The sequence below is a fragment of the Carcharodon carcharias genome, assembly GCF_017639515.1.
Source record: "Carcharodon carcharias isolate sCarCar2 chromosome 36 unlocalized genomic scaffold, sCarCar2.pri SUPER_36_unloc_2, whole genome shotgun sequence".
Taxonomy (NCBI): Eukaryota; Metazoa; Chordata; class Chondrichthyes; order Lamniformes; family Lamnidae; genus Carcharodon; species Carcharodon carcharias.
In genome coordinates this window covers 2,330,381-2,353,963 of record NW_024470737.1, presented here as the reverse complement: position 1 = coordinate 2,353,963, position 23,583 = coordinate 2,330,381, and the positions used below count along the sequence as shown (strand labels likewise).

Here is a 23,583-nt window from a genome sequence, read left to right as displayed (position 1 = left end):
AGGGGGCATTTTGAGTGATTTTTTTTTGGGGGGGGAGGGGACGGTGGGCAAGCCATTCACGACAATAGTAGGCGTTCGGTGGCACGCAAGGTTACGTGACAGGTAAGAGATTCACACCACCCTCATTGAGAGTCCTACTTTAACCGCACAATGGTCATGATCAATTGCAAAAAAACAAATGTAGAAACTTTTATAATGAGGTTTCCCATAGGAGTTGGTGGAAGACTTAACAGGACTGGACAGAGCAGAAGCAGGAAGGATGTTCCCGATGGTGGGGGGAGTCCAGAACCAGGGGTCACAGTCTGAGGGTATGAGGTAGACCATTTAGGACTGAGATGAGGAGTAATTTCTTCACCCAGAGAGTGGTGAACCTGTGGAATTCACTACCACAGAAAGTAGTTGAGACCCAAACACTATGTTTTCCAGAAGGAGTTAGATATAGCTCTTGGGGGCGAAAGGGGTCAAAGGGTATGGGGAGAACGCGGGGGAGCAGGCTATTGAGTTGGATGATCAGCCGTGATCGTAATGAATGGCGGAGCAGGCTCGAAGGGCTGAATAGCCTCCTCCTGCTCCTAGTTTCTATGTTAAGACGAACTCCAAATTCTACGGACAATGGGAATCTTTACTAGTTCTGTCGAGCAAGACATTTCTCCAACGTGATTGGCAAGTGGGGTTGGCCAGCCCTGCACAGTGATCGGTTAGAGGGCGGTGTTGGCAGCAGCTTTCCTTCCCTGCGATAGCGCTTGCTCGTGCTGCCCCCTCCCAAGGAACTGAAAAGCAGCTGCCTCGTAGGTAGGAGATGGGCCTTGGGACATCGGCGGGGGGGGGGCTCTGGTCACAGGTTCTACCAGCCAGGCAGTAGGCACGCCTCGGGAGAGCCTGAGCTTTGCGGCAATCGCTCCTGGTCGCCACTGTACCCCCGGGCTGGTGTGAACACTACACACCCGGACCGTGGCCAGGTTATGATGACAGACGGGCAACCAGTGCCGGGTGAAGCTCAGTGCCTTTGTCCGCTGGTACCTCTGTGGGGTACGCCCTGTGGGATCAGGTCGTGTTCGGGAGGGCTGGCAGGGGGTGGGGGGAAGAGTAGGTTATTGCACATTTTAAGTGGGGCTGCCACTATGGCCTCCAGTTCTTCCCCCCCCCCCGTCCACCCCAGGTTACCCCACAAGAGCTTGGTCCCAACTGGGCAAGGCACGAGGCATAATCCTGGAACCTCGGCTATTGCTGACCTGCACTGAATCTCTACAGCCTAGGACAAAAAGGGGGCAAGGATGGGCTCCTGAATAGGGCAAATATAATCTCTTCGAGTGTGTACAATTCTCAATAGCAGCGGAATCTCTTTCCTGAGAACGGCAGTGATGGTTAGGCTGGGCCTGCCCTCTGACTCTCCTTCCTAAATCTCCTTTGATCCTAGACGTGTCTTGAAAAAGTTGGCAAACTGTGCGGAGCAGCAGCTAAATTTCTAATCAGACTTCTCTTCACCCGCTGATGGAAGGGTCGCTGGGCCGGGCCCAGCGCTTATTGCCCATCCCTAATTGCCCCCCTTGAGAAGGTGGTGGGTGAGCTGCCTTCTTGAGCCGCTGCAGTCCCTGTGGTGTAGGTACACCCACCGTGCTGTTAGGGAGGGAGTTCCAGGGTTTGGACCCAGCGACAGCGAAGGAACGGCCGATATATTTCCCAAGTCAGGGTGGGGGGTGAGACTCAGAGGTGGTAGTGCTCCATTGCCACCCGCTTCCTTCGTCCCGCTGGGTAGTTGGAGCTCAGGGAGAGGTCATCCGAAGGACTTGGCGTCTCTCAGGAGGCGGGGCGCCGCGCTCAGGGTGACTCCTGCTGTTTTGGGCTGGTCCCCCGAAACTCCGGCAAAGGGCCTCCGGAGCCTCACTTACCCCGTCTCGGCCACCGCCACCGGCATCTCCCGCGTGGATCCTCCTGTGCTTGCGGAGGCTGGAGGGGTTGCTGAAGCCCTTGGGGCAGGCGGGGCACTGGAATGGTTTCTCACCCATGTGCGTGCCCTTGTGGTTGCGGAGACTAGACGGGTCGATGAATCCCTTGCCGCAGACCGGGCACTTGAAGGGCTTCTCCCCGGTGTGGGTGCGCTCGTGCTTGCGCAGGTTGCACTGCTTGTTGAAGTCCATGCCGCACACCGGGCAGCGGAAGGGCTTCTCCCCGGTGTGGGTGCGCTGGTGAGCCACCAGGGTGGAGGACTGGCTGAACTCCTTGCCGCAGACGGCGCACTTGAAGGGCTTCTCCCCGGTGTGGGTGCGCTCGTGCTTGCGCAGGTTGGACGAGTTGCTAAAGCCTTTGCCGCAGTCGGCGCAAGTCAGGGGCCTCTCGCCCGTGTGCACCCGCAGGTGCAGCTTCAGCCGCGAGTTCTGGTCGAAGCCCTTGCCGCACTCGGGGCAGCTGAAGCGTCTCGGGCCCTCCGGGGGCTCCGGCCACCAGGAGCACCTCGGCGTCCGCACTGTCCCATCCCGGCCCGAGTCCGGATCCTGGGAGTTCACCGCTCGATTCACCAGCCTCTCCTGCAACAGACAGCTCATGGTTACAGCCTGGTACAGGGGGGGTGGATGGGGGGGAGGGGGTTGGGGGGGGAGGGGGGGGGGGGGGGGGGTTGGCGTGGTGGTGCGAGATGCACGCTGCTCTGCCTATTATCAGGACACAATTCATATTAAGATTGAGATTCCACCCTCACCGCCCCCCAACCCCTCACCTCCTGCCTGTTCGACCCTTCCGGTACCTCAGAAGGGGAACAGGAACAGTCAGCCCCTCGAGCCTCTTCCGACATTCAGTGAGACCATGGCCGATCTGTGATCTAACTCCACGTACCCACCTTTGCCCCCCGTATCCCTTAACACCTTCGGATAACAAGTCACAGATTTAAAATTAATTGACCAAGCCTTTTGCGGACGAGAGTTCCACACTGCTCCCTAATTTCACTCCTGAAAGACCTGGCTTGGAGTTTTACACTCTGCACCACCCCCCACCCCACCGCCGGTCCCAGGCTCCCCGGTCAGTGGGAATAGTTTCTCTCTCCTTTTTTTTGCCCTGTTGTGTCACTGATTCTGACATGGTCCAAGGCTCCAGGCTCTTCCCATTTCACCTGCAGAACGCTCTGCGCCCTCTCCGTGATGTCACAGAATCCGGCCCATCGATCGATCCCACGCCAGCTCCCCACGGAGCAACCCATTCAGTCCCATTCCAACACCCCCCCACCCCACCCCGGCTCCATCCCTGTAGCCCTGCAAGCTTACTCCCCTCACGTGCTCGCCCAATTTCTGTTTGAAATCATTCGTCGTCTCCGGGGAGAGCAACCTCAGCTTCTCCAACCTAACCTTGTAGGTAAAACCACCCCCATCCCTGAAGCCATTCTGACAAATCCCCTCTGCACCCTTTCAAGGGCCCTCACATCCGTCCCAACAGGAGTTATGATGTCACTTGGTGAATACAGGTCTCCAAATATTGGGAAGGAGACGGAGGAGCAGATTTGCACAGAAATGATTGAGCTGCGAGAACCATAGTGTGGAGACGTTAACTACCCCAATATTGAATGGAGTAGTGATTGTGTTAAGGGCAAAGTGTGCTCAGGGGTATTTTCTTTCTCAGTATGCTACCTGCCTAATGAGGATGGAGGCATTTTTGGTTCTGGGGAATGGAGTGGGTCAAGTGGAGAGTGTCACAGTCGGTGGGGGAGCATCTCAGGAATAGTGATCATAGTATAGTAAGTTTAGATTAAGTTATGGAGAATGAGAAGTAGAACAAATGTACTTAACCAGAGAGGAGACAAATTTGGCAAATTGAAGGTGAGTCCAGAACTAGGGGGCAGCATCGGTGGAGAAGAAAAGAGTTGACATTTCGAGTCCTCATGACCCTTCAACAGAACCAGTTCTGTTGAAGGGTCATGAGGACTCGAAATGTCAACTCTTTTCTTCTCCGCCGATGCTGCCAGACCTGCTGAGTTTTTCCAGGTAATTCTGTTTTTGTTTTGGATTTCCAGCATCCGCAGTTTTTTTGTTTTTATACCAGAACTAGGGGGCACTGTTTTAAAATTAGGGGTTACCCTTCTAGGACGGAGATGAGGAGAATTTTTTTCTCTCCGAGAGTTGTGCGACTTTGAAACTCTCTACCTCAGAAGGTGGTGGAGGCGGGGTTATTGAATATTTTTAAGGCAGAGGTAGATAGATTCTTGTTAGGCAAGGGATTCAAAGGTTATCGGGGGGTGGATGGGAATGTGAGAAATCGAAACACAAGATCATCAGCCATGATCTTATTGAATCGCGGAGCAGGCTCGAGGGGCCGAATGGCCTACTCCTGTTCCTATTTCTTATATTCTTAACAGAGAAAAATAAGGATAAATGGGCGATGTTCAGCTTGGCAAGCTGTAGCTAATGGAATATCACAGGGATCAGTGCTGGGGCCTCAACTCTTTAAAATCTATATCAGTGATTTGGGTGAAGGGACAAAATGTGTGGTTGCTAAATCTGATATGACACAAAGATAGGTAGGAGATTAAGTTGTGAAGAGGACATAAGGAGTCTGCAAAAGGATACAGAAAGGTTAAGTGAGTGGCCAAAAATTTGGCAGATAGAGTATAATGTGAGAAGCTGTGAGCTTATCCACTTTGGCAGGAAGAATAGAAAAGCAGCAGATTATTTAAGTGGAGAGAGATTGCAGAGTTCTGAGGTACAGAGGGATCTGGGTGTCCTGGGACATGAATCAGGAAAAGTTAGTATACAGATGCAGCAAGTGATTAGGGAGGTGAATGGAATGTTGTTTATTGCAGGGGGAATGGAGTATAAAAGTAAGGATGTTTTGTTATAGATGGACTGAGCATTGGTGAGACCACAGCTGGAGCAGTGTACAGTTTTGGTCTCTTTATTTAAGAAAGGATATAAATGCATTAGAGGCAGTTCAGAGAAGGTTCATTTAACTGATTCCTGGGATGAGGAGGTTATCTTATGAGGTGAGGTTTGACAGGCTGGGCCTGTATCCATTGGAGTTTAGAAGAATGAGAGGTGACCTTATTGAAACATATAAGATCTTGAGGCGACTGGACGGGGTGAATGCTGAAAGGATGTGGGAGAGACTCGAACTAGGGTCACATTTTAAAAATAAGAGGTCTCCCATTTGAGACCGAGATGAGGAGAATTTTTTCTCTGCGGGTTGTGAATTTGTAAATTCTCTTCCCCAGAGAGTGGAAGAGCCTAGGTCACTGAATACTTTTAAGGCTGAGTTAGATAGATTCTTGATAAACAAGGGAGTCAAAGGTTATTGGGTAAGAAGCAAAGTGAAGTTGAGGCCACAATTAGATCTTATCAAATAGCGAAACAGGCTTGAGGGGCCGAATGGCCTACTCCTGCTCTTAATGCATATGCTCGTAATCTATTCTGCCACTTGCCCCCTGACTGTACATCCCCTGCCGTTATTCATTAGTCTATTATGGGGCATCTTATCGAAGGCCTCTTGGAAGTCTAGATATATTACATCTACCATGTTACCACTGTCGACTCTCCATTACCCCTTCAAACAATTCAGTAAGGTTGGTGAAGCAAGACATTTCCTTCTGAAATCCATGCTGACTATTCCTTCATATATTTTTGTTTCTATTTGTTGTTTCTAGTTTCTCCTTAGTAAGGATTCCAATATTATTTCCTGCTACTGATGTTAAGTTCCCTGGAGCTACGGATAAGTAGATGCTAGTTCATGGCCAGTCTAGAAACATTCGAAAGCTAAGGCGTGTGAACAGCGCAGAGGGCGACTGACCTCGTGTTCTCTCCGCCGCTTCTCCGCCACGTGGTACAGCTTGTGGATGCCCAGCGCCGACCTCTGCTTGAACTCCCGGCCGCAGATGCCGCACTGGAGGGGCCAGTCCTCCTTGTGGCGGCGCTGGTGCTTTGTCAGCGAGGAAGAGTGGCTGAACTCCTTGCCGCAGTCGGGGCACTTGTAGGGCTTGGCACCGGTGTGGGTCACCTCATGTCGGCGAAGGGTACCCGAGCGACTGAAGCCGCGGCCGCAGGTGGGGCACTGGAAGGGCTTCTCCCCGGAGTGGGTGCGCTGGTGCTGCGCCAGGTGGGAGGAGCAGCTGAACCTCTTGGAGCAGCTGGTGCACTGGTAGGGCTTCTCGCCGCTGTGGCAGCGCTGGTGGGTCAGCAGGGTGGAGGCCAGGCCGAATTCCTTGCCGCAGGTGGCGCAGCGGTGGGGCAGCTCGTTGCCGTGGCAGCGCCGGTGCCGCGCCAGCTGCGAGGGGCAGCCGAAACGCCGGCCGCACACGGGGCACGGGAAGCGGGGCTCAACGCCGTGGGACGCCAGGTGCAGTTTCAGCTGGCAGTACTGGTCGAAGCTCATGCCGCACTCGGAGCATATGAAGCAGTCGTCCTCCACTTCGGCCCGCCGCCTGGCGATCGGTGTCGGACTCGTCTCCCACAACGTCTCCGCGGGTCGGAAGGCACTGCCCGCTCCCTGCACCAGCTCCATTGTGGAGCTCCGTATACCCTGCAACACAGATGACAGTCACTGCTTGTTACAGATTACAGTGGGAATCACACTGCCTGTGACACGTGAGGATTGGGTCACTCACTCTCATTGCATATTGTCAGGTCACACTGGGATGCTCACTGCATTTAACAGATTAGGTGGGACCCTCGCTGCCTGTCATGGTCACACTGGGACCCTCGCTGCCTGTCACAGGTCACACTAGAACCCTCAGTGCCTGTCATGGGTCACGTTGGGACCCTCGTTCCCTGTCACGGGTCAATCTGGGACCATTGTTGCCTGTTTGGGGTCACACTGGACCCCTTACTCCCTGTCACTGGACACACTGGGACCCTCGCTGCCTGTCACCGGACACGCTGGGACCCTCGCACCCTGGCACAGGTCACACTGGGACCCTCGCTCCCTGTCACGGGTCATGCTGGGGTCACACTGGGACCCTCGCTCCCTGTCACAGGTCATGCTGGGGTCACACTGGGACCCTCGCTCCCTGTCACAGGTCACACTGGGACCCTCACTCCCTGTCACGGATCACACTGGGACCCTCGCTCCCTGTCACGGGTCACACTGGGGTCACACTGGGATCCTCGCTCCCTGTCACGTGTTGAAGACTGAAGGAAGGGGAGGTGTGGGTTTGAGGCCTAGGATAGGGACTGAAGCCTGGGGCTAGATTTTCCCCTCCCCGGCCGGCGTGCAGCCTCCCCCCGGGGGCAGGGTTTACCTGAGCCCGGGGATTTGGAGGCCTCTCGGTCCGCCCCAGCCCCGGGAATTTTCTGGAATCTCCCCCAGCCCCCCCTCCCCCCCATTTCTGGAACATTCTCTCTCCCACCCCGGGTTGGTTTTAGTCCCTGTTTGCGGAACCTACCCGGCACAGCCGAAGCCTCTAGGTGACTGACAGCCGGAGGAGCCAATCAGCGCCCGGATCACGGGCCCGCCTACCCACTCTCTGCCAATCACCCGTCACATCCGGTGGAGGCCGGGACAATCGTCTGGACCAATCAGCGATGGGGCTTCCACACATACGTCTCGACTATTCGTCGAGGGACAACCGCCTGGACCAATCAGCTCTTATCAGGTGCACGCCCTGGCCAATCAGCATCCTCCCCAGCCTGGCGACTGGCACCGGGGAAGGGGCGGGGGGTGGAATCGGAGGGAGTAGGCGGGGTCTGTGTTGGGGGGAGGGGGGAGATGTGGGAGGGTGAGTGGGGAGGGGGCTGTGTGGGTGTGGGGGGGCAATGGGGATGGGGAGGGGGTGTGGGGGAGGGGGTGGGGGGTGTGGGTGTGGGGGGGCAATGGGGATGGGGAGGGGGTGTGGGGGAGGGGGGATGTGGGGTGGAGATGTGGGTGTGGGAGGGGCGATGTGGAAGGGGGAGGATGTGGGAGGGGGGATATGAGGGGGGGATGTGGGTGTGGGGGGGGATGTGGGAGGGGGGATGGGGGTGTGGGAGGGGGGATGGGGGTGTGGGAGGGGGCATGGGGGTGTGGTGAGGAATGGGGGTGTCGGGGGGAGATGTGGGTGTTGGAGGGAGGATGTGGGTGTGGGAGGGGGGATGTGGGGGGGATGTGGGTGCGGGAGGGGGAGATGTGGGGGGGGATGTGGGTGTGGGAGGGAGGATGTGGGTGTGGGAGGGGGGTTGTGGGTGTGGGGGGGGGATGTGGGAGGGGGGATGTGGGTGTGGGAGGGGGGATGTGGGAGGGATGTGGGTGTGGGGGGGATGTGGGAGGGGGGATGTGGGTGTGGGAGGGAGGATGTGGGTGTGGGAGGGGGGATGTGGGTGTGGGAGGGGGGATGTGGGGGGGATGTGGGAGGGGGGATGTGGGTGTGGGAGGGGGGATGTGGGTGTGGGAGGGAGGATGTGGGTGTGGGAGGGGGGATGTGGGGGGGATGTGGGAGGGGGGATGTGGGTGTGGGAGGGAGGATGTGGGTGTGGGAGGGGGGATGTGGGGGGGATGTGGGTGCGGGAGGGGGAGATGTGGGGGGGGATGTGGGTGTGGGAGGGGGGGATGTGGGTGTGGGGGGGGCGATGTGGATGTGGGAGGGGGGATGTGGGTGTGGGAGGGAGGATGTGGGTGTGGGAGGGGGGATGTGGGGGGGATGTGGGTGCGGGAGGGGGAGATGTGGGGGGGGATGTGGGTGTGGGAGGGGGGTTGTGGGTGTGGGAGGGGGGATGTGGGGGGGATGTGGGTGCGGGAGGGGGAGATGTGGGGGGGGATGTGGGTGTGGGAGGGGGGGATGTGGGTGTGGGAGGGGGGGTTGTGGGTGTGGGAGGGGGGATGTGGGGGGGATGTGGGTGCGGGAGGGGGAGATGTGGGGGGGGATGTGGGTGTGGGAGGGGGGTTGTGGGTGTGGGGGGGGGATGTGGGAGGGGGGATGTGGGTGTGGGAGGGGGGATGTGGGTGTGGGGGGGGGATGTGGGAGGGGGGATGTGGGTGTGGGAGGGGGGATGTGGGTGTGGGAGGGGGGATGTGGGTGTGGGGGGGGGATGTGGGAGGGGGGATGTGGGTGTGGGAGGGGGGATGTGGGTGTGGGGGGGGGATGTGGGAGGGGGGATGTGGGTGTGGGAGGGGGGATGTGGGTGTGGGAGGGGGGGATGTGGGGGGGATGTGGGTGTGGGGGGGATGTGGGAGGGAGGATGTGGGTGTGGGAGGGGGGATGTGGGGGGGATGTGGGTGCGGGAGGGGGGTTGTGGGTGTGGGGGGGGATGTGGGAGGGGGGATGTGGGTGTGGGAGGGGGGGATGTGGGGGGGGATGTGGGTGTGGGGGGATGTGGGAGGGGGGATGTGGGTGTGGGAGGGAGGATGTGGGTGTGGGAGGGGGCATGTGGGGGGGATGTGGGTGCGGGAGGGGGAGATGTGGGGGGGGATGTGGGTGTGGGAGGGGGGATGTGGGTGTGGTGAGGGATGGGGGGTGTCGGGGGGAGATGTGGAGGTGGGGGGAGATGTGGAGGGGGGATGTGGAGGTGGGGGGAGATGAGGGGTGTGGGGGGGATGTGGGGAGGGAGGAGGAGGATGTGGGTGTGGAAGGGGGGCATATGGGTGTGGGAGGGGGGATGTGGGTGTGGGAGGGGGGGATGTGGGTGTTGGGGGGGGATGTGGGTGTGGGAGGGGGGGGATGTGGGTGTGGGGGGGGATGTGGGTGTGGGAGGGGGGTGTGGGGTGTGGGAGGGGAGAGTAGGGGAGTGAGGGTGGTTGGGGGAGAGCGGAGGAGCAGGGGAAGGAGAATAGTGGAGGGGTGGGTGGGGGGCTGTGGGGTGAGGGGGAATGTCGGGGAGGGAGGGTGTGGTGGGTGAAGCAGGGATGGTAGGAAGTGAGAGTGGGGGGGAGTAAGGGAGGGTGGTTGGGTGGGAGGGATGTGGGGGAGGGAGGGTATGGGGGGAGTTGGGGAGGGAGGCTAGGTTTGTTTGGAGGAGTGGGTTGGGTGGGTGGAGGGAGTGCGGGGTAGCAGGGGAGGGGAGGGAATGAAAGTTGGGGGGAGTAGGAGAGGGAGGGTGGGGTGAGTAGGGGAGGGGAGTCGGGGAGAGTGGAGGGGAGGGTCGGAGACCGGGTGGGTGTGGGGGAGTGGAGAGGGGTGGGGTGGGGGGGGGGGGGGGGTAGCGGGGAGGGGAGGGGGTGAGTGGGAGTGAGGAGGGGGGGGGGGAAGTGGAAGTGGGAATGAGTGGGGGGGAGTGGGAGAGGGTGGGGGGAGTGGGGAGGGGAGGGATTGTGGGTGGGGGAGGAGTGGGGGTTCTGGTGAGAGAATGCTGGGGGGTTTGGGTGACAGGGGAGTAGGGGTCAGTTTGGGAGAGTGTAGGGAAAGGGAAGTGTTGGCGGGCGGGAGGGAGTGTGTTGGGGGACGATTGGGAGGAGAGTGGGGGTGTGGAGGATTGTTGGGGGGAGGGGAGAGTATGGAGGGGGCGGGGTGTGCATTTTTTTATTCATTCATTCATGGGATGTGGGTGTCACTGGCTGGTCTGGCATTTTGGCAAATTGGATCCAGAATTGGCTGAGTGGCAGGAAGCAGAGGGTGATGGTCAAGGGGTGTTTTTGTGACTGGATGCCTGTGTCCAGTGGGGTTCCACAGGGATCGGTGTTGGGTCCCTTGCTGTTTGTGGTATATATAAACGATTTAAACTTGAATGTAGGAGGGGTTGATCAGTAAGTTCGCTGATGACACGGAAATTGGTGAGGTGGTAAGTAGTGAGGAGGATAGCCTTAGATTACAGGAGGATATAGATCGGCTGGTCAGATGGGCTGATCAGTGGCAAATAGAATTTAATCTGGATAAATGTGAGGTGATGCACCTGGGCAGGACAAACAAGGCATGGGAATACACGATGAATGGTAGGACCCTGGGAAGCACCGAGGATCAGAGGGACTTTGGTGTGCATGTCCACTGGTCCCTTAAGGTAGCGGGACAGGGAGATAAGGTGGTTAAGAAGGCGTATGGGATACTTGCCTTTATTAGCTGAGGCATAGAACATAAGAGCAGGGAGGTTATGCTGGAACTGTATAAAACGTTGGTTAGGCCACAGCTAGAGTATTGTGTGCAGTTCTGGAATCCGCTTTATAGGAAGGATGTGTTGGAATAGAGAGAGGGCAGAGGAGATTTACCAGGATGTTGCCTGGGCTGGAGAGTTTTAGTTATGAGGAAAGATTGGATAGACCGGGGTTATTTTTCCTGGAGCAGAGGAGATGAGGGACATGATTGAGGTGTATAAAATTATGAGGGGCATAAATAGGGTAGACAGGAAGGAACTTTTCCCCTTGATGGAGGGTCAATAACCAGGGGTATAGATTTAAGGTAAGGGGCAGGAGGTTTAGAGGGGATGTGAGGAAGAATTTTTTCACCCAGAGGGTGGTGGGAATCTGGAACTCACTGCCTGAAAGGGTGGTAGAAACAGAAACCCTCATAACGTTTAAGAAGTATTTGGATGTGCACTTGCGATGCCATGGGATACAAGGCTATGGGCCTAGTGCTGGAAAATGGGATTAGAATAGTTAGGTACTTGTTTGATGGGCGCAGACTCAATGGGCTGAAGAGTCTTATCCTGTGCTGTAGACCTCCATGACTCTATGATCTATCTGCTGCCCTTATCCTTCTAGATGATAGTGGTCGTGGGTTTGGAAGGGGCTGTCTAAGGAACCCTGGTGAATTCCTGCTGTGCATCTTGTAGATGGTACACACACTGCTGCTACTGTGCGTCGGTGGTGGAGGGAGTGAATGTTTGTGGATGGGGTGCCGATCAAGCGGGGCTGCTTTGTCTTGGATGGTGTCGAGCTTCTTGAGTGTTGTGGGAGCTGCACTCATCCAGGCAAGTGGGGAGTATTCCATCCCACTCCTGACTTGTGCCTTGTAGATGGTGGACAGGCTTTGGGGAGTCAGGAGGTGAGTTACTCACTGCAGGATTCCCAGCCTCTGACCTGCTCTTGTAGCCACAGTATTTATATGGCTGGTCCAGTTCAGTTTCTGGTCAATGGTAACCCCCAGGATGTTGATAGTGGGGGATTCAGTGATGGTGATGCCATTAAACATCAAGGGGCGATGGTTGGATTCTCTCTGGTTGGAGATGGTCATTGCCTGGCACTTGTGTGGTGTGAATGTTACTTGCCACTTGTCAGCCCCAAGCCTGGATATTGTCCAGGTCTTGCTGCATTTGGACATGGACTGCTTCAGTATCTGAGGAGTGGCGAATGGTGCTGAACATTGTGCAATCATCAGCGAACACCCCCACTTCTGACCTTATGATGGAAGGAAGGTCATTGATGAAGCAGCTGAAGATGGTTGGGCCGAGGACACTACCCTGAGGAACTCCTGCAGTGATGTCCTGGAGCTGAGATGACTGACCTCCAACAACCACAACCATCTTCCATGGTGGGTAGCAGGGAAGTGGGGGGGGTGGGGAGAGTGGAGTGGGCGGCAGGGGAGTGTGAGGGTTGGGGGGAGTGTGTGGGGGGACGGTGGGGGGGGTTGGGTGGAGGATTGTGAGGTGGAGGGGGAGGGGAGACTGTGGAAGGGGTGGGGAGACCATGGGGGGAGGGGAGAGCGTGGGGGAAGTAGGGGTTGTAGGCGGAGTGGGGGGACAGGTGGGTGTGGAGGAGGGGGAGGGAGAGCATGCAGTGGGGAGTGGGGAGTGCCTGGGGGTACAGGGGAGATTGTGGCAGGGAGGGGAACTTGAGGGTGGGGGTTAGCATGAGGGGGTAGGGGTTGTGTGGAGGGGGAGGTGGGAGCATGGGGGCGGATTGGCGGTGTGGGTGTTTGGGGCAGAGTGGGGGGGGACGGGCAAGGGTCGGGGTGGAGTGAGGGGGAGGGGAGAGGGTGGGGTAGGGAAGAGCGTGGTGGGCAGGTGGAGCGTGGTGGGGGTATGGAGGAGGGGGAGTGTGGGGAGGGGGGACAATGGTGGGATGAGGGAGCATGGGGGAGGGGCGAGAGTGGGGGGGGTGAGGGGAATGTGGAGTGTGGGCGGAGTGGCAGGGATTGTGGAGGAGGGGGTAGTGTTGGAGGGAATGGGGAGGGAGGAATGTGGAGGGGAGGGGGACGGTGAGGGCAATGTGGGGGAGAAGGAAGTGTGAGGGGAGGGATAGTGTGGGAGGAAGGGGAGTGTGTGGAGGGGGGATTGTAGGGGTAAGGGGCAATTGAGGGTTAGTGTGGGAGGGAAAATATGGGGCGGAGAGTGTTGGGGGAATGTGGGGTGGAGACTGTGGATGGCAGATTGGAGGTGTGAATGTGGAGGGAAGAGTGTGGGAGGGAGAGTGATGTGAAAGTGTGAGGGGGGAGTTTCTCGGGGGTAGAGAGTGGGAAGGGAGTGGGTGGGGGTGTAATGGGGAGTATGCTGGGGGTAGTGAGGGGAGTATGTTGGAGGTAGTAAGGGGGCAGAGGGAGTGGGGAGAGTATGCTGGGGGCAGTGAGGGGGAGAGTTGGGGTTATGTGTGGAGGGGAGAGTGAGGGGTAAGTGTGAGGGGTGAATGCCTGGGAGTAGAGTGTGGGGGGAGAGAGTGGGGAGAGGGTGGGGGTAGTGAGAGGAGGAAAGTATGCTGGAGGTAATGAGGGTGAGTGTGGGAGGGAGAATTGGGGGAGAGTGGAGGGGGTGAGAGTGTGGGGATGAAAGTGTGTTGGGGTAGTGAGGGGGTGAGTGTTAGAAGAGAATGCTGGGGGAGAGTAGAGGGGGTGAGAGTGTGAGAAGAGAGTGGATGGGGCGAGAGTGTGTTGGGGTAGTGAGGGGGAGAGTATTAGAATATTAGGGAGAGTGTGAGGGCAGAGTGGAAGGGGGTAGTGGGGGGAAGAGTGTGAGGGGGAGTGTGTTGGGGAGAGTAGAAGGGGAGACTATGGGGTCAGGGAGGAGGGGGAAATTGGTGGGAGAGAGTGTAGAGGGGGGAGAGTGTTGGGCGAGAGTATGGGGGAAGAGAGGAGAGGCAGAGTATTGGGGAGTAGTGAGAGGGAGAGTGTTGGGGTAGTGAGGGGGAGAGTGTGAGGAGAGAGTATGAGAAGCCTGTGGGAGAGAGGAAGGAGAGTGTATGGAGGGGACAATGGGAGGGAGAATGAGGGGTAACTGAGGGGAAATGTCGGGGTAGAGTATGGGGGAAGGGAAAGTGTGGGGGGAAGGGAAAGTGTGGGGGGAGAGAGGGTGTGGGAGGAGAGGGTGTTGGGGGGCAGTGAGAGGGAGACAGTATGTCAGGGTATTGGAGGGGGGAGAACGTGAGGGGGGAACATGTTGGGAGAGTGTGTGGAGGGAAGAGTGGTGGTGGGGGGATAGGAGTGTCTGGGGGAGAGGGAGTGCATTCCACTCTACACAGGGGAGATGAAACGCAGACTGGGTGACCGCTTTGCTTCGCTCAGTCCACAAACTTGACCCCGACCCTGACCCCTTTGATTCACAGCCCTGCTCTCTTGCCCACATGTCCATCCTTGGCTTGCTGCATTGTTCCAGTGAAGCCCAACGCAAACTGGAGGAACAGCAGCTCATCTTCTGAGTAGGCACTTTACATCCTTCTGGGCTTAACGTCGAGTTCAGCAACTTCAGACCATGAACTCTCTCCTCCATTTTTTCCCCCAGTGTCAGTTTGGAACTTATTTTCATGTTTTGATTTCAGACAGCGCTGACCTTTAGTCTGCTATTGACACCCACTCTGGACCAATGCTTTGTTTCTTTACTATCACCATTACCACTCCCTTTGCCTTTTGTTCCATGACCTCTTTGGTATTTAATACTCCCCACCCTCTAACCTATCCCTGACCTTCTCCTTTGCTCCGCCTGACCCTCACCCGACCTTTCTCCACCTCTTCGGTTCTGAAGAAGAGTCACACGGAGTCGAAAAGTGAACTCTGTTTTTCTCTCTCTGCAGATGCTGCCAGAGCAGCTGTGCTTTTCCAGCACACTCTCTTTTCGTTTCAGATGTCCAGCCTCTGCACAGGGTTTTGCTTTTATCTTAGTGTTTAATTTGCTGCTGTTTGCCTTCCAGAAATGCCCACCTTGAATATGGGATTTCCGTTTGTCTCCTCCACCTCCATCGCTTTCCGTTTCCCCCCTGGTGTTTAACAAGGTGTTGACCAAAACCCGCTTTCGCAGCTGTATTTCCTTCCTCAGTGACTGTCTCCGTCTCCGACTTACCCCACATGGATTCCTGAACTGAAGTTCCATCCCTCATGTCTCGAACCCGCCCAGGATTACAGGATTCTCCGGGACACACGACGCTCCTCGGACCGCTGTTCTCGTCGCATCCTGAGATCCACACTCAGTGCCACACGCCCCCCCCCCCATGTGTACACACTCGACCTCTCCCTCCAGCAGCACTGGCTCACCCTGTCTCAAAGCTGTCCTGGTCCCCAGTTTCATTTCGTGCTTTGTCTCATTCGACGCTTTAACAATAAACCTTTTCTCTTCCTTTCAGGTGTTAAGGAACCAACAGCCCATCAGATCCTCCCCCCCCCGCTGACCCCATATGAGACCACCTCTGGAGCACTGTGATCAGGACTGGTCTCCTTATTTAAGGAAGGATGTAAATGCATTGGAAGCAGTTCAGAGAAGGTTTACCAGACTAATACCTGTTATGAGGAAAGGTTGGACAGACTAGGCTTGTATTCATTGGAGTTCAGAGTAAGAGGTGACTTGATTGAAACCTTTAAGATCTTGAGGGGTATTGACAGGGTGGAGGTGGAGCAGATGTTCCCTCTTGTGGGAGAATCTAGAATTAGGGGGTCACAGTTTAAATATAAGGGGTCGCCCATTTAAGACACAGATGAAGATTATTTTTTTTCTAAGCGTCGTGAGTCTTTGGAATTTTCTTCCTCAAAAGGCGGTGGAAGCAGAGTACATGAATATTTTAAGGCAGAGCGAAATAGATTCTTGAGAATTAAGGTGGGGTGAAAGGATATTGGGGGTGGGCGGGAATGTGGGGTTGAGGTTACATTCAGGTCACCCATGATCTTATTGAATGGTGGAGCAGGCTCGAGGGGCTGAGTGACCTCCTCCTCCTCCTAATTCATATGTTCATTCGCCTCCAGTGTTCTCCCTCCACCTGGACCCCTCCCTCTGGCCTCACCTGCTCTCGCCTGTTTCACTGAGAACTGTCAGCGTGACATCGGCTGTCTCAATTTCTCTGCTCCTCTCACCCACTGTCTCCTGAACTTACCACATTCTGTTCTCTCAGGTCCAACCCTGAGTTTGTTACCAAACCTGCCAACAAGGCTGGTGCCTGGCTCATCGACCTCTACCTCGCGGAGGCTGAGCGCCAACTCTCAGACACTTCCTCCTACGTCCCCTTGGACCATGACCCCACCACTGAACATCAAGCTGTTGTTTCCAGGTCTGTCACTGACCTCATCTCCTCTGGAGATCTTCCCTCCATAGCTTCCTATCTCATAGTCTCCTATCCGCAGACAGCCCATTTCTATCTCCTCCCCAAAATCCACAAACAGGACTGTCCTGGTAGACCCATCGTGTCAGCCTGTTCCTGCCCCACGGAACTCATTTCTTCCTATCTTGACACCGTTCTGTCTCCCCTTGTCCAGTCTCTTCCCACCTACATTCACGATTCCTCTGATGCTCTATGTCATATCAACAATTTCCAATTTCCTGGCCCCTACAGCCTCCTTTTCACCATGGACATCCAATCCCTCTACACCTCCATCCCCCATTGGGATGGTCTGAGGGCTCTCTGCTTCTTCCTCGAACAGAGGCCTGAAAATTCCACCAGCGTCCTGTGTCTGGCTGAACTTGTTATCTCATTGAACTGTTTCCCCTTTAACCTGTCTCACTTCCTCCATGTGGCTGTGTGTACCGGGAGGGCCCTGGTTATGTCTGTCTCTTTATGGGGTATGTCAAACATTTCTTGTTCCAGTCCTACTCCAGCCCCCTCCCACAACTCTTTTTTTGGTACATTGATGACTGTTTTGGTGCTGCTTCATGCTCTCGTCTGGACCTGGAAAAATTACTCCATTTTGCTTCCAATTTCCACCCCTCCATCACCTTCACATGGTCCATCGTTGACATTCCCCTTCCCTTCTTTGACCTCTCTGCCTCCATTTCTGGGGATAGGCTGTCCACCAATATTCATTACAAATGCACTGACTCCCACAGATGCCTCAAGTATAGCTCCTCACATCCTGCTTCCTGTAAGGACTCCATCCCATTCTCCCAGTTTCTCCACCTCCGTTCTGATAATGCTGCCTTCCAAAATGGCACTCCTGACATATCTTCCTTTGTTCTGGGCTGAGGTTCCCCCGCCCCCCCACTGTCATTGTTAGGGCCCTCAACCACGTCCAACCCATTTCCCACGCTTCTGACCTCACCCATTCCTCTTCCTCCCAGAACCATGATAGGGTATTCCCCTTGTCCTCACTTTCCACCCCACTAGCCTCCATATTTAAAAGATCCTCTGCCCATTCCAGCAAACGCAGTACCACACCACCACTGAACACATGGTCTCCTCCGCTTGCTTGTCAGCATTCCGAAGGGACTATTTCCCTCTGGGACACCCTGCTCCACTTCTCTATCGCCCCCAACTCCTCATCCCCTTCCCACGCAGCCGAAGGAGGTGCAACATCTGCCCCTTTACCTCCTCCATCCGAGGCCCCAAACACTCAGTCCAGGTGAAGCAGTGCTTCACTTGCACTTCTTTAGGTTTAGTCTATTGCACTTGCAGCCCCCTCTACATTGGGGATTCCAAACGCAGACTGGGTGACCACTTTGCCTTCACTCAGTCCGCAAGCCGACAGCACTAACCCTTATTCCGCCATTAACACCTACTCTGGGCCAATGCTTTGTGTCTTTAATACAATCATCACCACTCCCTTTGCCTTTTTTGTTCCATGACAGCTTTGTCATTTAATCTCCCCACCCTGGAACCTATCCCTGATCTTCCCTTCTGCTCCACCTGCACCTCCCCCACCCCCCCACTCTCTTTTTCAACAACATTAAACCCATCACATTTCTGCCTCTCCTCAGCTCTGAAGAAGATTCACATGGACTTGAAACGTTAACTCGGTTTCTGTCTCCGCAGATGCTGCCAGACCTGCTGCGATTTCACCCCCCCAATCCAGCATTTTATGTTTTTATTTCAGATTGACAGGGTTTTGGTTTCATTTATATTATTGAGAGGACCGGGCCCATGTTCTCTGGAGTTTAGGAGAACGAGAGGTGATCTCATTGGAGCAGACAAGACTCTTACAGAGTGCAACAGGGTGGATGCAGGAAGGATGTTTCCCTCTGGTGGTGGGGGTGGGAGGTCTGGAACCAGGGGACACAGTCTCAGAATAAGGACTGAGAAGAGGAGGAATTTCTTCATTCAGAGGGTGAATCTTTGGAATTCTCTAACCCAGAGAGCTGTGGAGGTTCAGTCATTGAGTATGGTCATGACAGAGATGGATAGATTTCTAAATATTAAAAACATCAAGGGATATGAGGATTGGGGGGGAAAACGAGGTTGAGGTAGAGGATTAGCATGATTGAGTTGAATGGTGCAATGGACTCGAGGGGCTGAATGGCCTACTCCTATTTCCTTTGATACTATGTGTTTGGAATCTGGCATAATTAACTATCTCAATGTGGTACTGTCTGCAAATCTGTACAGAAGGCCTGAATTCAATTTGTTTCTCTCTATGTTGAATATTAGTGGTCCCAGCACTGACATGTGCAAAAGGTCAGCAATCTCAGTTTTGTAGAAGCTGGCTGGAGGTTACAGAGATAGGGAGGGGTGTAGGGGCTGGAGGAGGTTACAGAGATAGGGAGAGGTGTAGGGGCTGGAGGAGGTTACAGAGATAGGGAGAGGTGTAGGGGCTGGAGGAGGTTACAGAGATAGGGAGAGGTGTAGGGGCTGGAGGAGGTTACAGAGATAGGGAGGGGTGTAGGGGCTGGAGGAGGTTACAGAGATAGGGAGGGGTGTAGGGGCTGGAGGAGGTTACAGAGATAGGGGTGTAGGGGCTGGAGGAGGTTACAGAGATAGGGAGGGGTGTAGGGGCTGGAGGAGGTTACAGAGATAGGGAGGGGTGTAGGGGCTGGAGGAGGTTACAGAGATAGGGAGGAGGTGTAGGGGCTGGAGGAGGTTACAGAGATAGGGAAGGGGTGAGGATGGATTTGAAAACGAGGGTGAGAATTTGAAAATGGAGGTGTTGCCGGACCGAGAGCCAGTGTGGGTCAGCGAGCACAGGGGGTGATGGGTGAACAGGGACTCGGTGTGGGTTAGGACTCGGGGGGGACAGCAGAGTTTTGGGTGGTGATGCCACATTGAGGAACGTTAACAAAATGAAAGCCAGTGAGCAGGGTAACACAATATCTTTAATTACTAAATACAGGAGGTGAACTCTGACAGAGCCAAGTGTCCACGATATTTTACTCATCCCGAATCTTGCATCAGTTTGGCAATTGCACTTGGAGCTGTCTGTCGAAGCCGTTTCTCTATGGGTGTCCAAAGCTTCAGAGCGAGTCTGTGCCCAATACTGTTTGCCCAGGCTGACCACAGTTGCTGTTAACGGCAGTGGTCACTCATGAGGTGCCCACGCTGGGTTAATAATGACGCTGGTGTGGAGTGAGTAACCAGGAGGGGGCAAGGGGGTGAATATTGCTCCCGATCACTGCGCAGCGGCCTCTCCGCTGTTAGTGTCACCTGGGTGGGGAGGGGGGGGGCACAACCAGCCTTGGCTGTGATGCCTCTCACAGTCGATCAACCCACAGCATTCCCAACTCCAGGTCTGCAGGGGCTGTGGGGCCCGGGGTGGTGATGGGGGCTGGCGGCCACTGAACGGGCGTGCTCAGTACCGGGGTGGGGGGCAAGAGAGGCATGGTTGAGATCATCAGACGCAGGTCAGTGGTGACGCACTCGCTCCTCGAGTCAGGTGTGGGTTCCAAGGCGGGAGCTCAGAATCCAGGCCGACGCTCCCAGTAGCCGTACTGAGGGACAGCCGCACTGCCGTAGGTGCCATCTTTCGGATGTTCAGCCCAGGCTCCCGTTCTGCCCCCTCAAGTGAATGCAAAAGATCGCACAGCCGCCGTTGGCCGAAGGGGTTTTGGGGAGCGGGGAGCGGGGTTGCGGGTGGGGGGAGGACTTCCTGGCCTCCTGGGGCCCGATATTTATCCCTCGACCAACGATCAGTTAAAAAAAAGGAATAGATGATCTGGGAGTTTATCACATTGCTGTCTGTGGGATCTTGCTGTGCACCAACTGGCTGCTGCTGCGTTTCCGACACTACAAACAGTGACCACCCTTCAGGGGGGGGGAGAAAAAAAAGGACCTCATCGGCTGTGAAGAGCTTCGGGACGTCTGGAGGTGGTGGCAGGCACTACGGAAATGCAAACCTCCCCCTTTCCTTTCCCTTCCACTCGGCGTCGGTCGGTGTTTGCCTTCCCCCCCCCCGCCTCGGTGAGGACCTCACTCGTGGGGGATGTACGCGGGCTCCAGTCGTCCTGAGGCGAGCCCTCTCCTTGGAGCACTCCCTGAGAGGAGCACTCCCTGAAACACAGTGGGGCCAGTCAATCCCGGTTTCATTCTGGGCCGTGGGCCAGTGAGGGACAGAGGTGTGGCTCTGGAGTCACACGTAAGCCAGACCAGCCAAGGCCGGCAGATTTCCTTCCCTGAAGGACTCTGGTGAACCAGAAGGGTTTTTAATGACAATCGGTGAAAGTGGCCGTGAAACTTCCAAGACCAGGTTTCTAATGTCCAGGGTTTGCTTCAATAAATTCAAAAACCCTTGGACTGGCACAGTGGGATTTGAACTCCTGTCGCCTGGGTTACTAGTCTGGCTCCAATTTCCATTTTTTTTTTGATGCGTTGGCTATTCCGACTGCTCACTAAAATCCTCATTCCTCGGCGAGCACGTTTACACCAGTTCCTGAAATATCCCTTCCTGAAGACTGTGCCACAGGGAAGCCTCTCTCGCTCGGTGTTTCCCTTGTGTATGTACTGCCCTGGAGGAGAGGGGGGTACAGAGAGAGAGGGGGGGGGGGGGGTGTGGACAGAGAGAGAGAGGGAGACAGAGAGAGAGAGGGAGATAGAGATAGATAGAGGGAGATAGAGAGGGAGATAGAGATAGATAGAGGGAGATAGAGAGGGAGGCAGAGATAGAGGGAGGCAGAGATAGAGGGAGGCAGAGATAGAGAGAGGGAGATAGAGAGAGGGAGGGAGATAGACAGGGAGATAGAGAGAGGGAGGGAGAGAGAGAGAAGAGAGGGAGACAGAGAAGGAGAGAGAGACGGAGACAGGGAGAGAAAGAGTTGGGGAGATGGAGGGAGAGAGACGGAGAGACACAGACAGAGGGAGAAAGACAGAGAGGAAGAGACAGGGATGGAGGGGGGGAATGGGGATGGAGGTTCACTGTGAGCTGTTACTCCAAGGTCCAACGATCACTGTCTAATTGAGAATCAATGTCTGGCTCAGGTCTGCAGGCTGCAAGTTCCCCATTGTTAACTCCCTGGAGCAGACTGGGCAAAGGAATCACCATTAGCGCGGGTCCCCACCACAGCCAAACCAAGACTGATGATCCCTCTCACTACCAGACAATTTTAAGCGATTCAGTCCCACCCGACCAACTGTTGGCATGGTTCTGCCTGGTCTATGTGAAGACCCTCCCGATCCACATGCCCTCGTACTGGTGCCTGCAACTTTTTCTGGAAGGATTTAGGGGAAGCTGTGCGGGCAGTGGGAGCGAGGCTCCAACCGTCTGCTAAAAGCACAAGTGGAGGCTGCAGTGGAATCACTGGAAAAGGACAGTGATCATCTGCATTTAGGAAAAAGCGGAGTATTAACCCTGCACCGCGGCCATGGGCAGGGCGGGGAGGAGGGTCCTCGGTACCCGCCAAGTAAGAAATTAAAGCAGGAGGAGACCATTCAGCCCCTCGAGCCTGCTTCGCCATTCAACACCATCGTGGCTGATCATCCAGCTCAACTCCACTTTCCCCCCCCCACCACCCTTGAGTGCTTAAAAATCCATCCATCTCAGTGGTGAATGTACTCAGCAACCTCAGCTCTCTGGGGTACAGATCTCCAAAGATTCACAACCCTCCGAGTGAAGAAATTTCTCATCGGAGTCCGAAATGGCGGAACCCTTATCCTGAGACGGTGCCACCCCCCTTCCTTCCCTCCCTCCCTCCCTGTCTTCTCAACTTTCCAGACATGGAGAGAGGAAACATCCTCTCGGTGTCTACCCAGTCAAACCCTCGAATTTTCTCACTTCCAATGGGCTCGCCTCTCGTTCTTCTAAATTTTGGGAATGTGGGTCCATTCGCCCCAATCTCTCCTCACAGGGGCAATCCCTCTCATCCCAGGAATCAGCTGAACCACCCCTCTCCGAGGCAAGTACCTCCTTCCTGAGATAAGGAGACCAAAACTGTGCACTTTGCCCCAGGCGTGATCTCACCAAACCCATGTACAATTACAAGACTTTTTTTTTTAAACTCTTGTACCCCAAGACCTTTGTCACAAAGGCTGATGAACCATTTGCCTTCCTAATTTCTTGCTGTATCTGTTTCTACGATTCAGGTTCAAGGACACCCAGATCCTCAGGATGCAAATGTTACCAAACATCTATCCCTTTGGTTTATATTACAGGCCAATCGCTTACAGCTCCATTTGCTCTCTCTCTCTTTACTTGAATAGTGGGGTGAAATTCTAATCCACTGGGACCGTTCCAGAATCGAGGGAATTCCAGAAGATTACCACCTCTTTCAGAACCCCAGGAGGCCACCAGATCCAGGAATCTATCAGCTTTCAGTCCGATTACTTTCTACAATCCCACTCCTTCAACACTGCAATCATGCTTCCCATTCCCCCCTCCTACTTCCCAAAGGTTTTCTGTGTCTTCCCATGTGATGACAGACTCTTTCTTCTCCATGATAATTTCTCCCATCTCCGTCCTGCCTTGGGACCCAGATATTTCCTTTGGCTAACCTTTTTACACGCCCACATAAAAGCTTTGATGAGCTGTTTTCATGTCTCTTGCCAGTTAATGCTGATCGTCCCATCCCCTCTCGATCCTCCATTTGCTGAATTCTAAATTCGTCAGAGACCTTTAATCCAATACTATCTTAGCCATGGTTGGACCACTTTTCCTGCGTTGTTTTCAATTGCTTGAGGGAATGTATCACCATTACAAATTGTGAAATATTTCTTTAAATCCCCCGTCGCTCCTTTTAATCTAATTTCCCTGTCTACCTTGGTCAACTCTTCCCTCATACCATCATATCATAGGCTTTGAAAGGGCATGTTGTCCATATATTCCTATATGTAGGTGCTGTATTATATTTTACATATAGCATATGCCATATTAATAGTTGTTTGGTGGTACTGAACTTGAGTATTGAGTAGTGCACCTTCCATGGCAATGTCTCTACCAATCAGAGTCCACCTGCCAACCAATCAGCACTCTCTTCTCATGCAGTATAAATTGTTGTTCCTGTTGTATTTGGTATTCTTGCGAATGTCCTGATGAGTCCAAGACAAAAAGCTTTGACAAAAAAAGCTTTTTCAGCAGTATGACACATTCCTATACGAATGCTGTGGCTTATTGCAAGGGGAATGGAATATAAAAATCGGGAACTTTGGCTACAGCTGTATCAGGTGTTGGCAGGGCCACACCTGGTGTACTGTGTACAGTTCTGGTCTCCTTACTTAAGAAAGGATATAATTGCC

The 23,583-nt window shown here is 54.9% G+C and overlaps 1 protein-coding gene across 1 annotated transcript; it reads right to left on the bottom strand.

Annotated features, from left to right (window-relative positions):
* Positions 1-462: 462 nt before the first annotated feature.
* Positions 463-7,423, bottom strand: LOC121274412 (zinc finger protein 436-like). Its single transcript, XM_041181722.1, has 3 exons — positions 7,355-7,423; positions 5,764-6,492; positions 463-2,525 (listed from the first exon to the last, which is right to left on the bottom strand). Exons 2-3 carry the CDS (start codon positions 6,472-6,474, stop codon positions 1,764-1,766), a joined length of 1,473 nt encoding a protein of 490 aa, XP_041037656.1. The 5' UTR covers positions 6,475-6,492; positions 7,355-7,423; the 3' UTR covers positions 463-1,763.
* Positions 7,424-23,583: the final 16,160 nt, after the last annotated feature.

Coding starts and splice junctions, on each gene's coding strand:
- LOC121274412 (XM_041181722.1), bottom strand. CDS start 6,474: ATGGAGCTGGTGCAGGGAGCGGGCAGTGCCTTCCGACCCGCGGAGACG. Junction 2,526..5,763: donor AGCGGCGGAGAGAACACGAG/GTCAGTCGCCCT, acceptor TGTCTGTTGCAG/GAGAGGCTGGTGAATCGAGC.